This window comes from Haemorhous mexicanus, chromosome 36, assembly GCF_027477595.1.
Source record: "Haemorhous mexicanus isolate bHaeMex1 chromosome 36, bHaeMex1.pri, whole genome shotgun sequence".
In the NCBI taxonomy this organism is placed as follows: Eukaryota; Metazoa; Chordata; class Aves; order Passeriformes; family Fringillidae; genus Haemorhous; species Haemorhous mexicanus.
This window is the reverse complement of record NC_082376.1, coordinates 378323-390853: the sequence shown is the minus strand read 5'-3', so window position 1 is coordinate 390853 and position 12531 is coordinate 378323. Positions and strand designations below refer to the sequence as shown.

General features: G+C 51.6%; 1 protein-coding gene across 1 annotated transcript in view; it reads left to right on the top strand.

The window, feature by feature from the left end:
• The window catches only part of ARHGAP35 (Rho GTPase activating protein 35), a 30827-nt gene that overhangs the window by 6148 nt on the left and 12148 nt on the right, over positions 1 to 12531 (top strand). The window contains exons 2-4 of the mRNA XM_059872480.1: positions 284 to 4117; positions 9228 to 9372; positions 11597 to 11847. Of these exons, the coding sequence (XP_059728463.1) occupies positions 422 to 4117; positions 9228 to 9372; positions 11597 to 11847 (4092 nt within the window). The 5' untranslated portion in view covers positions 284 to 421. The remainder of the gene's footprint in view (positions 1 to 283; positions 4118 to 9227; positions 9373 to 11596; positions 11848 to 12531) is intronic.

Below are 12531 nucleotides of genomic sequence, written 5' to 3'. Positions count from 1 at the left end.
GTCCATCATGGTGACCCTTGGTTGGGTGGAGAGGTTGTGTCCATCGTGATGGACCTTTGGTTGGGTGGAAGAGTTGTGTCCATCATGGAGAACCTTTGGCTGGGTGGAGGAGTTGTGTCCATCATGGTGGGGAAGTTGAGTCCATCATGGAGAACCTTTGGTTGGGTTGGAGGAGTTGTGTCCATCATGGTGCCCCTCCGCTGGGTGGAGGAGCCCCTCCCACCCTCGTCGAAGTCCCACCCACCCACCCTTGACCCACCTTCTCCTCTTCCTCTCTCTCCAGGACGCCTCCTGGGCCGCCCCACGCCGGCGCCCTCCCGGTGCTGAAGCCTCGCCGGCGCCGCCGCCATGGCGCCGCCGCGCCTGCCCTGATCCCGTCCCCTCGCCGCGCCCGGTGGCCCGGGGCCGCCATGCGCCGACCATGATGATGGCCCGCAAGCAAGATGGCCGCACGCCCACCTACAACGTCAGCGTGGTGGGACTGTCCGGCACCGAGAAGGAGAAAGGCCAGTGCGGCGTGGGCAAGTCTTGCCTTTGCAACCGCTTCGTGCGGCCGAGCGCCGACGACTTCCACTTGGAGCACACGTCCGTGCTCAGCACCAGTGACTTTGGGGGCAGGGTGGTCAACAATGACCACTTCCTCTACTGGGGCGAGGTGGCGCGGCCCTTGGAGGAGTGCGTGGAGTGTCGCGTCCACGTGGTGGAGCAGACGGAGTTCATCGACGACCAGACCTTCCAACCTCACCGCAGCACGGCTTTGCAACCCTACATCAAGAGGGCGGCGGCCACCAAGTTGGCGTCGGCCGAGAAGCTCATGTACTTCTGCACCGACCAGCTGGGTTTGGAGCAGGACTTCGAGCAGAAGCAGATGCCCGACGGCAAGTTGCCGGTGGACGGTTTCTTGCTCTGCGTCGACGTCAGCCGCGGCATGAACCGCAACTTCGACGAGCAGCTCAAGTTCGTGTCCAACCTCTACAACCAACTGGCCAAGACCAAGAAGCCGGTGGTGGTGGTGTTGACCAAGTGCGACGAGGGCGTGGAGCGCTACATCCGCGACGCGCACGCCTTCGCCTTGGGCAAGAAGAACCTGCAGGTGGTGGAGACCTCGGCGCGTTCCAACGTCAACGTGGACCTGGCCTTCGGCACCTTGGTGCAGCTGGTGGACAAGAGCCGCGGCAAGGCCAAGATCATCCCCTACTTCGAGGCCCTCAAGCAGCAGAGCCAGCAGATCGCCGCCGCCAAGGACAAGTACGAGTGGCTCGTCAGCCGCATCGTCAAGAGCCACCACGAGGCCTGGCCCAACGTCAGCCGCAAGATGCAGCCGGCGCCCGAGTACCAGGACTACGTCTACTTGGAGGGCACCCAGAAGGCCAAGAAGCTCTTCCTGCAGCACGTCCAGCGCCTCAAGCAGGAGCACATCGAGCGTCGCCGCAAGGTCTACCTGGCCCTGCTGCCCCAGGCCTTGGACGCCCTCGTGCCGGACCTGGACGAGATCGACCACTTGAGCCGCGCCAAGGCCGAGAAGCTGCTGGAGGCCAAGCCCGACTTCCTCAAGTGGTTCGTGGTGTTGGAGGAGACGCCGTGGGACGCCACCGGCCACGTGGACGACGTGGACAACGAGCGCATCCCCTTCGACCTGCTGGAGACGCCGGCGGCCGAGCAGCTCTACGAGGCCCACCTGGAGAAGCTGCGCAACGAGCGCAAGCGCGCCGAGATGCGGAGGGCGTTCCGCGAGAACCTGGAGACGTCGCCCTTCGTCACGCCCGGCAAGCCCTGGGAGGAGGCCAGGAGCTTCATCATGAACGAGGACTTCTACCTGTGGTTGGAGGAGTCCGTCTACATGGACATCTACGGCAAGCACCAGAAGCAGCTGATCGACAAGGCCAAGGAGGACTTCCAGGAGCTGCTGCTGGAGTACTCGGAGCTCTTCTACGAGCTGGAGCTGGACGCCAAACCCAGCAAGGAGAAGATGGGCGTCATCCAGGAGGTTCTGGGCGAGGAGCAGAGGTTCAAGGCTCTGCAGAAGCTCCAGGCCGAGCGCGACGCCCTCATCCTCAAGCACATCCACTTCGTCTACCACCCCACCAAGGAGACGTGTCCCAGCTGCGCCGCCTGCGTGGACGCCCGCGTGGAGCAGCTGCTGGCCTCGCGTTTCGTCCGGCACCACCGCAACCCCTCGGCCGACTCCAACGTCGACCGCATCAACCTGGTCATCCTGGGCAAGGACGGCTTGGCGCGCGAGCTGGCCAACGAGATCCGCGCGCTCTGCACCAACGACGACAAGTACGTCATCGAGGGCAAGATGTACGAGTTGGCCTTGAGGCCCATCGAGGGCAACGTCCGCTTGCCGGTCAACGCCTTCCAGACGCCCACCTTCCAACCTCACGGTTGCCTTTGCCTCTACAACTCCAAGGAGTCCTTGTCCTACGTGGTGGAGAGCATCGAGAAGAGCCGCGAGTCGGCCGCGGGTCGCCGCGACGGCCACTCGGCGCAGCTGCCCTTGACGCTCGTCTTGGTCAACAAACGCGGCGGCGGCGACGCCGGCGGCGAGACCTTGCAGAGCTTGATCCAGCAAGGGCAGCAGATCGCCAGCAAGCTCCAGTGCGTCTTCCTCGACCCGGCCTCGGCCGGCATCGGGTACGGCCGAAACATCAACGAGAAGCAGATCGGCCAAGTCCTCAAGGGCTTGCTGGACGCCAAACGCAACCTCAACCTGGTGGTGGGCTCCACGCCGGGCTCGAAGGACGCGTCGGACGGCGCCGACCTGCGCGTGGTGATGTGCCTGATGTGCGGCGACCCGGCGAGCGCCGACGAGGTGCTGCTGCCCATCCTGCAGGCGCAGCCGTGCCGGCCGGCGCCGGGCGGCGGCGCCGCGGTGCTGCTGGAGGCGGCGGTGGGGTCGCAGCGGCGACGGGTGGAGCTGTCCTTGCTGTCCTACCACGCGTCGTTCGGCTTGAGGAAGAGCCGGTTGGTGCACGGTTACATCGTCTTCTACGCGGCCAAACGCAAGGCGTCCTTGGCCACCTTGCGCGCCTTCCTGGCCGACGTTCAGGACATCGTGCCCGTCCAGCTGGTGGCCTTGGCCGACGGCTCGGCCGACCTGCTGGACAACGACGTCGGCCGCGAGCAGTTGGCCGAGGGCGAGGAGATCGCCCAGGAGATCGAGGCCAGGTTCGCCGCTCTGCCCTGCGGTCAACCCCAGGCCAAGCTGGAGGTCTTCCAACCGTTCTTCAAGGACGCGTTGGACAAGAAGAACATCGTGGAGGCCGCCCACATGTACGACAACGCCGCCGAGGCCTGCGGCGCCGGCGAGGACGTCTTCAACTCGCCGCGCGCCGGATCGCCGCTCTGCAACTCCAACCTGCCCGACTCCGAGGAGGACCCCGAACCTCTGCCCGGCTACAGCCCCTTCCGCGAGGAGCCGCCCGTGCCCGCCTTGCCCAAGGACCACTCCAAGCTGTCCATGGAGCTGGAGGGCAACGACGGCCTGAGCTTCATCTCGGTGGTGGGCGCCTTCGACGGCAAAGCCAACAACAAGATCCCGCCGCCGGTCAAGCCGAAACCGCCGGTTCACTTCGACGTCAAGGGCGACCTGGGCTACCTGGAGCAAAGCCACCGCGAGGTCCAACGGCGCTCGGTGTCCTCCTCCACGTGGCTGCCGCCGGATTGCTTCGACCCTTCGGATTACGCCGAGCCCATGGACGCGGTGGTGAAACCGCGCAACGAGGAGGAGAACATCTACTCGGTTCCTCACGACAGCACCCAAGGCAAGATCATCACGGTGAGGAACATCAACAAGGCCACCTCCAACGGCAGCGGCAACGGCTCGGACAGCGAGATGGACACCAGCTCCTTGGAGCGCGGCCGGAGGCTGCCGGCCGTCACCAAGCCCTCGCTGTACCGGGCGCGGTGCGCGCGGCTCGGACGGTTCGCCGGCTACCGGCCCGGCCTGAGCGTCGGGAGCGACGACGAGTTGGGACCGGGGAGGAAGAAGGACGAGGAACCGGGCGGTCAAGGTGGTTACAAAGGGGACAACGCGGTCATGGCCTACGAGGCGGGCGATGGAGAGGATCCGCGCAGGAGGAACATCCTGAGGAGCCTCAGGAGGACCACCAAGGTGGGCTTTGGGTCAAGGTGGGGCTGGGAGGGGTCAGTCTGGGCTGATGGTCAAGCTCAGGATGGGAGGGGAGTGCTGGAACATCTCAGTGGTCATCCCAGTGGTCAGTGGAGGATCTCAGCAGGAGGAACATCCTGAGGAGCCTCAGGAGGACCACCAAGGTGGGCTTGGGGTCAAGGTGGGGCTGGGAGGGGTCACTCCAGGGTGGTGGAGTGTCCTTGTGGTCATCCCAGTGGTCAGGGTTGGTCAGAGGTTGGTCAGTGGAGGATCTCAGCAGGAGGAACATCCTCAGGAGGACCACCAAGGTGGGCTTTGGGGTCAAGGTGGGGCTGGGAGGGGTCACTCCAGGGTGGTGGAGTGTCCTTGTGGTCATCCCAGTGGTCAGTGTGTGGTCAGAGGTTGGTCAGTGGAGGATCTCAGCAGGAGGAACATCCTGAGGAGCCTCAGGAGGGCCACCAAGGTGGGCTTTGGGGTCAAGGTGGGGCTGGGAGGGGTCACTCCAGGGTGGTGGAGTGTCCTTGTGGTCACCCCAGTGGTCAGTGTGTGGTCAGTGGAGGATCTCAGCAGGAGGAACATCCTCAGGAACCTCAGGAGGACCACCAAGGTGGGCTTTGGGTCAAGGTGGGGCTGGGAGGGGTCAGTCTGGGCCGATGGTCAAGCTCCAGGAGGTCTGGGACATCCCAGTGGTCAGGAGGTCTGGGACATCCCAGAGGTTGGTCGGTGGAGGATCTCAGCAGGAGGAACATCCTGAGGAGCCTCAGGAGGACCACCAAGGTGGGCTTTAGGGTCAAGGTGGGGCTTGGAGGGGTCACTCCAGGGTGGTGGAGTGTCCTTGTGGTCATCCCAGTGGTCAGTGTGTGGTCAGAGGTTGGTCAGTGGAGGATCTCAGCAGGAGGAACATCCTCAGGAGCCTCAGGAGGACCAACCACCAAGGTGGGCTTTGGAGGGGTCATTTTGGGGTGGTGGTCAAGCTCAAGGAGGGGTGGGAATGGTGGAACATCTCAGTGGTCATCTCAGGGGTCAGTGGAGGAGGAACGTCCTCAGGAGCCTCAGGAGGACCACCAAGGTGGGCTTGGGGTCAAGGTGGGGCTTGGAGGGGTCACTCCAGGGTGGTGGAGTGTCCTTGTGGTCATCCCAGTGGTCAGTGTGTGGTCAGTGGAGGATCTCAGCAGGAGGAACATCCTGAGGAGGACCACCAAGGTGGGCTTGGGGTCAAGGTGGGCTTGGGGTCAAGGTGGGCTTTGGGTCAAGGTGGCCTTTGGGGTCAAGGTGGGGCTTTGGGGTCAAGGTGGCCTTTGGGTCAAGGTGGGCTTTGGGGTCAAGGTGGCCTTTGGGTCAAGGTGGCCTTTGGGTCAGGGTGGGCTTTGGGTCAAGGTGGCCTTTGGGTCAGGGTGGGCTTTGGGGTCAAGGTGGGCTTGGGGTCAAGGTGGGCTTTGGGGTCAAGGTGGCCTTTGGGTCAAGGTGGGCTTTGGGTCAAGGTGGGCTTTGGGTCAAGGTGGCCTTTGGGTCAAGGTGGCCTTTGGGGTCAAGGTGGGCTTTGGGTCAAGGTGGGCTTTGGGTCAAGGTGGGGCTTGGGGTCAAGGTGGCCTTTGGGGTCAAGGTGGCCTTTGGGGTCAAGGTGGGATTTGGGGTCAAGGTGGGCTTGGGGTCAAGGTGGCCTTTGGGGTCAAGGTGGGCTTGGGGTCATGGTGGCCTTTGGGGTCAAGGTGGGCTTTGGGTCAAGGTGGGCTTTGGGGTCACGGTGGCCTTTGGGGTCAAGGTGGCCTTTGGGTCAAGGTGGGCTTTGGGGTCAAGGTGGCCTTTGGGGTCAAGGTGGGCTTTGGGTCAAGGTGGGCTTTGGGGTCAAGGTGGCCTTTGGGGTCAAGGTGGCCTTTGGGTCAAGGTGGGCTTTGGGGTCAAGGTGGCCTTTGGGGTCAAGGTGGCCTTTGGGTCAAGGTGGCCTTTGGGTCAAGGTGGGCTTTTGGGGTCAGGGTGGGCTTTGGGGTCACGGTGGCCTTTGGGGTCAAGGTGGCCTTTGGGTCAAGGTGGGCTTTGGGGTCAAGGTGGCCTTTGGGGTCAAGGTGGCCTTTGGGTCAAGGTGGGCTTTGGGGTCAAGGTGGGCTTTGGGGTCAAGGTGGGCTTTGGGTCAAGGTGGGCTTTGGGGTCAAGGTGGGCTTTGGGGTCAAGGTGGGCTTTGGGTCAAGGTGGGCTTTGGGGTCAAGGTGGGGCTGGGAGGGGTCACTCCAGGGTGGTGGAGTGTCCTTGTGGTCATCCCGGTGGTCAGTGGAGGATCTCAGCAGGATGATGAAGGTGGGATGAAGGTTGAAGGTCTTGGAGGAACCAGTTTGATTTTTCCATGATTTCCCCCATGTTTCCCTGGAATTTTCTGGAATTTTCTGGAATTTTCCTGCCAATTCCCCCTGATTTCCCCCATATTTCCCTGCAATTTCCTGGAATTTTCCTGTCATTTCCCCTGATTTTTTCCTGATTTTTCCCTCATTTTTCCCAATATTTCTCTGGAATTTTCCCTGATTTCCCCCTGACTTCCCCCTGATTTTTCCCCATATTTCCCTGGAATTTTCCCTGGGATTTTCCCTGGAATTTCTCCTGATTTCCCCCTGATTTCCCCCATATTTCCCCCGACTTTCCCCTGATTTTTCCCCATATTTCCCTGGAATTCCCCCTGATTTCCCCCATATTTCCCTGGAATTTCCCCTGATGTCCCCCTCATTTCCCCCCATATTTCCCTGGAATTCCCCCTGATTTTCCCCCATATTTCCATGGAATTTCCCCTGATGTCCCCCTCATTTCCCCCCATATTTCCCTGGAATTCCCCCTGATTTTCCCCCCATATTTCCATGGAATTTCCCCCTGATTTCCCCCCTATTTCCCAGGAATTCCCTGCTCTCCCCCCTGACATTTCCCCCCCTATTTCCCTGGAATTCTCTGCTCTCCCCCCTGACATTTCCCCCCCTATTTCCCAGGAATTCCCTGCTCTCCCCCCTGACATTTCCCCCTGATTTTTTCTCCATATTTCCCTGCAATTTCCTGGAATTTTCCCTGGAATTTCCCCCTGATTTTTCCCCCATATTTCCCTGGAATTTTCCCTGGAATTTCCCCTGATTTTTCCCTGATTTCCCCCGATTGTTTCCCCATATTTCCTTGGAATTTCCCCTGATTTTCCCCTGATTTTTTCTCCATATTTCCCTGAAATTTCTCTTGACTTCCCCCTGATTTCCCCCCCACTATTTCCCTGCAATTTCCTGGAATTTTCCTGTCATTTCCCCCTGATTTTTCCCCATATTTCCCTACAATTCCCTGCTCTTCCCCCTGCCATTTTCCCCTGATTTTCCCCATATTTCCCTGGAATTTTCCCTGGAATTTCTCCCGATTTCCCCCTGATTTTCCCCTGATTTCCCCCCATATTTCCCTGCAATTTCCTGGAATTTTCCTGCCATTTCCCCCTGATTTCCCCCCATATTTCCCTACAATTCCCCCTGATTTTCCCCCATATTTCCCTGGAATTTCCCCTGATTTTTCCCCCATATTTCCCTGGAATTCCCCCTGATTTCCCCCATATTTCCCTGGAATTTCCCTTGATGTCCCCCTCATTTTCCCTCCATATTTCCCTGGAATTCCCCCTGATTTTCCCCCATATTTCCCTGGAATTTCCCCCTGATTTCCCCCCTATTTCCCTGGAATTCCCTGCTCTCCCCCCTGACATTTCCCCCTGATTTCCCCCCATATTTCCCTGCAATTTCCTGGAATTTCCCTGGAATTTCCCCCTGATTTTTCCCCCATATTTCCCTGGAATTTTCCCTGAAATTTCTCCTGATTTCCCCTGATTTCCCCCCATATTTCCCTGCAATTTCCTGGAATTTTCCCTGGAATTTTCCTGTCATTTCCCCCATATTTCCCTGGAATTTCCCCTGATTCCCCCTGATTTTCCCCCATATTTCCCTGCAATTTCCTGGAATTTTCCTGTCATTTCCCCCTGATTTTTCCCCATATTTCCCTGGAATTCCCCCTGATTTCCCCCTGATTTCCCTGCAATTTCCCTTGATGTCCCCCTGATTTTCCCCCATATTTCCCTGGAATTCCCCCTGATTTCCCCCCCATATTTCCCTGGAATTCCCTGCTCTCCCCCCTGACATTTCCCCCTGATTTCCCCCTGATTTCCCCCCCTATTTCCCTGGAATTCCCTGCTCTTTCCCCTGACATTCCCCCCTGATTTCCCCCCATATTTCCTTGGAATTTCCCCTGATTTTCCCCTGATTTTTCCCCATATTTCCCTGGAATTTTCTGGAATTTTCCCTGGAATTTCCCCCTGATTTCCCCCATATTTCCCTGGAATTTTCCCTGAAATTTTTCCTGATTTCCCCCTGATTTCCCCTGATTTCCCCCCATATTTCCCTGCAATTTTCTGGAATTTTCCCTGGAATTTTCCTGTCATTTCCCCCTGATTTTTCCCCCATATTTCCCTGCAATTTCCTGGAATTTTCCCTGGAATTTCCCCTGATTTTTCCCTGATTTTTTCTCCATATTTCCCTGAAATTTCTCTTGATTTCCCCCTGATTTTCCCCCCCTATTTCCCTGGAATTTTCCCTGAAATTTCTCCTGATTTCCCCCTGATTTTTCCCCCATATTTCCCTGCAATTTCCTGGAATTTTCCTGTCATTTCCCCCTGCTTTTATCCCATATTTCCCTGCAATTTTCTCTAGAATTTCCCCTGATTTTTCCCTGATATCTTCCCCATATTTCCTTGGAATTTCCCTGGAATTTCCCCTGATTTTCCCCTGATTTCCCCCATATTTCCCTGCAATTTCCTGCAATTTTCCTGTCATTTCCCCCTGATTTTTCCCCCATATTTCCCTGAAATTTCTCCTGATTTCCCCCATATTTCCTTGGAATTTCCCCTGATTTTTCCCCATATTTCCCTGCTATTTCCTGGAATTTTCCTGCCATTTCCCCCTCATTTTCCCCCATATTTTCCTGCCATTTCCCCCTGATTTCCCCCCTATTTCCCAGGAATTCCCTGCTCTCCCCCCTGACATTCCCCCATATTTCCCCCTCCCTATTTCCCAGGAATTCCCTGCTCTCCCCCCTGACATTTCCCCCTGATTCCCCCCAGAAGCCGAAGGCCAAGGCGCGCCCGTCGCTCTCCAAGGCTCCGTGGGAGAGCAGCTACTTCGGGGTGCCCCTGGCCAGCGTGGTCACCCCAGAGCGGCCCATCCCCGTCTTCATCGAGCGCTGCATCCAGTACATCGAGGCCACCGGTCAGTCCTGCCCTTCCAGAATGTTCCGGGAGTTTGGGGGAATTTTGGGGGATTTTTTCGGATTTTTTTTGGATTTTTTTCTGATTTTTTTCGGATTTTTTTCGGATTTTTTCGATTTTTTTTTGATTTTTTTTGCCATTTCTGGGGGTTTTTTGGGTTCGTCGAGGTTGTTGGGTCATTGTCAAAATTTGGGAATTTTTAGAATTTTTGGGGGAATTTTTAGAATTTTTTTGGGAAATTTTTGTGCTTTTTTCGGATTTTTTCTGGTTTTTTTTGCAATTTTTAAAGGTTTGTTTCTGGGGTTTCAGGGGTTTTTTTTGAATAATTGAGGTTGTTGGGAACTCAGAAAATTTGGGAATTTTTAGGAATTTTTTGGGGAAATGTTGGGATTTTTTTTTATTTTTTTTAAATTTTTTTTTAATTTTTAGTGATTTTTAATGACTTTTTTTCTGATTTCTTAAAATTTTTTCGGATTTTTTTGGAATTTTTGGGGGATTTTTAGGGGTTATTTTTTGGATCATCAGGGCTTTTGGTCACTTGAAAAGTCTGGAATTTTTGGGGATTTTTGGGGAATTTTTAGTGATTTTTTTCGGATTTTTTTTCGATTTTTTTCTGATTTTTTTTTCGATTTTTTTTGCCATTTCTGGGGGGTTTTTTGGGTTCATCGAGGTTGTTGGGTCATTCTCAAAATTTGGGAATTTTTGGGAATTTTTAGAATTTTTTGGGGAATTTTTTGTGCTTTTTTTTGGATTTTTTCTGGTTTTTTTGCAATTTTTAAGGAGTTTTTTGGGGTTTCAAGGTTTTTTTATTTGGTTAATTGAGGTTGTTGGGCACTCAGAAAATTTGGGAATTTTTAGGAATTTTTTGGGGAAATTTTGGGATTTTTTTTGATTTTTTTTGAATTTTTTTTTTCATTTTTAGGGATTTTTGGTGATTTTTTTTCCCTGATTTTTTCAGATTATTTTCGATTTCTTTTTCAATTTTTAGGGGTTTTTAGGGTTATTTCTTGGGGTAACCATGGCTCTTGGTCATTCTAAAAATCTGGGAATTTTTAGGAATATTTTGGGAATTTTGGGAAGTTTTGGGGAATTTTTAGGAATTTTTCTGATTTTTTTTCTGATTTTTTTCGATTTTTTTCTGATATTTTCGATTTTTTTTGCAATTTCTGGGGGGTTTTTTTGGTTCATCGAGGTTGTTGGGTCATTCTCAAAATTTGGGAATTTTTGGGGAATTTTTTGCAATTTTTAAGTGAATTTTTTGGGATTTTTAAGTGATTTTTTAGGAATTTTTGGGGGGAATTTTGGGGAATTTTTTGCAATTTTTAAGGGATTTTGGGGGGGATTTTAAAGTGAATTTTTGGGGGAATTTTGGGGAATTTTTTGCAAGTTTTAAGGGATTTTGGAGGGGATTTTTAAGTGAATTTTTGGGTTAATTTTGTGGAATTTTTTGTAAGTTTTAAGGGATTTTTGGGAGGGATTTTTAATTGATTTTTTAGGAATTTTTTGGGGGAATTTTGGGGAATTTTTTGCAATTTTTTAAGGATTTTGGGGGGGATTTTTAAGTGAATTTTTGGGAATTTTGGGGGGAATTTTGTGGAATTTTTTGCAATTTTTAAGGGATTTTGGGGGGGGATTTTAAAGTGAATTTTGGGGGAATTTTGGGGAATTTTTTGCAATTTTTAAGGGATTTTGGAGGGGATTTTAAAGTGATTTTTTGGAGGAATTTTGGGGAATTTTTTGCAATTTTTAAGGGATTTTGGAGGGGATTTTTAAGTGAATTTTTGGGGGAATTTTGGGGTATTTTTTGCAATTTTTAAAGGATTTTTTGGGGATTTTAAAGTGAATTTTGGGGGGAATTTTGTGGAATTTTTTGCAATTTTAAGGGATTTTGGAGGGGATTTTTAATTGATTTTTTAGGAATTTTTGGGGGGAATTTTGTGGAATTTTTTGTAAGTTTTAAGGGATTTTTTGGGGGGGGATTTTTAAGTGATTTTTTGGGGAATTTTTTGGGGGAATTTTGGGGAATTTTTTGCAATTTTTAAGTGAATTTTTTGGGATTTTTAATTGATTTTTGGGGCAATTTTTGTGGGAATTTTGAGGAATTTTTTGCAATTTTTAAGGGATTTTTGGGATTTTTTCGGGCTCTTTCTTTGGGTTCATGGAGCACCCCAGAAATGGGTGAAAAAAAGCCAAAATTGGGATTTTTTTGTGGTTTTTTTTTGCAGGGCTGAGCACGGAGGGGATTTATCGAGTGAGCGGCAACAAATCGGAGATGGAGAGTCTGCAACGCCAGTTCGACCAGGGTAACCCCAAAAAAACCCCAAAAAAACCCCAAAAAACCCCAAAATCTCCTCAAAAAATCATTAAAAAGAAAAGAAAAATCCAAAAGGTCCCAGAAAAAGCAAAAAAATCCCCAAAATTCCCCCAAAAATCCCAAAAAAATCCAAAAAAAAAAGGGAAAAATGGCCCCAAAAGCTGAGAAAAATCTGAGGAAAAATGGAGGAAATTAAAGGAAAAAAAAAATTAAAAATTAATTTAAAAATCTCAGAAAACCCCAGGTAAATAAAAATTAAAAAATCCCACAAAAATTCCAGAAAAATTCTGAGGAAATCTCCAAAAAATCTCAGGGAACTTCTAAAAAAATTCCAGAAAAATTTGGAGAAAAATCCCTTAAAAATAAAAAAAATAATTCCAAGAAAAATCCCAAAAATTCCAAGAAAATCCCAGAAAAATCCCCCTAAAAATCCCAGAAAATTAAAAAAAAATCCCCCCAAAATCCCAAAAAATTTGCAGAAAATCCTAAAAAAAAACCCCAGAAAAATTAAAAAAGAAAATTAAAAATATTCCAGAAAATCCCAGGAAAAAAAAAACCACACTCAACAATAATTCCAGAAAAATTCCGAAAAAAATCTGGAAAAATTCAAAAAAATTCCAGAAAAATTCTGAAAAGAATCCCAGAAAAATCCCAGAAAAAATCCCCAAAAATTAAAAAAAATCCCCCCAAAAATCACAGAAAAAATTGGAAAAAAGTCACAGAAAAATCCCCAAAAAATAAAAAATAACCCCCAAAAAATCCCAAAAATTCCTCCAAAAAATAAAAATAAATCCCAAAAATTCCCCAGAAAAATCCCCCCAAAAAATCCTAAAAATTCTTTTTAAA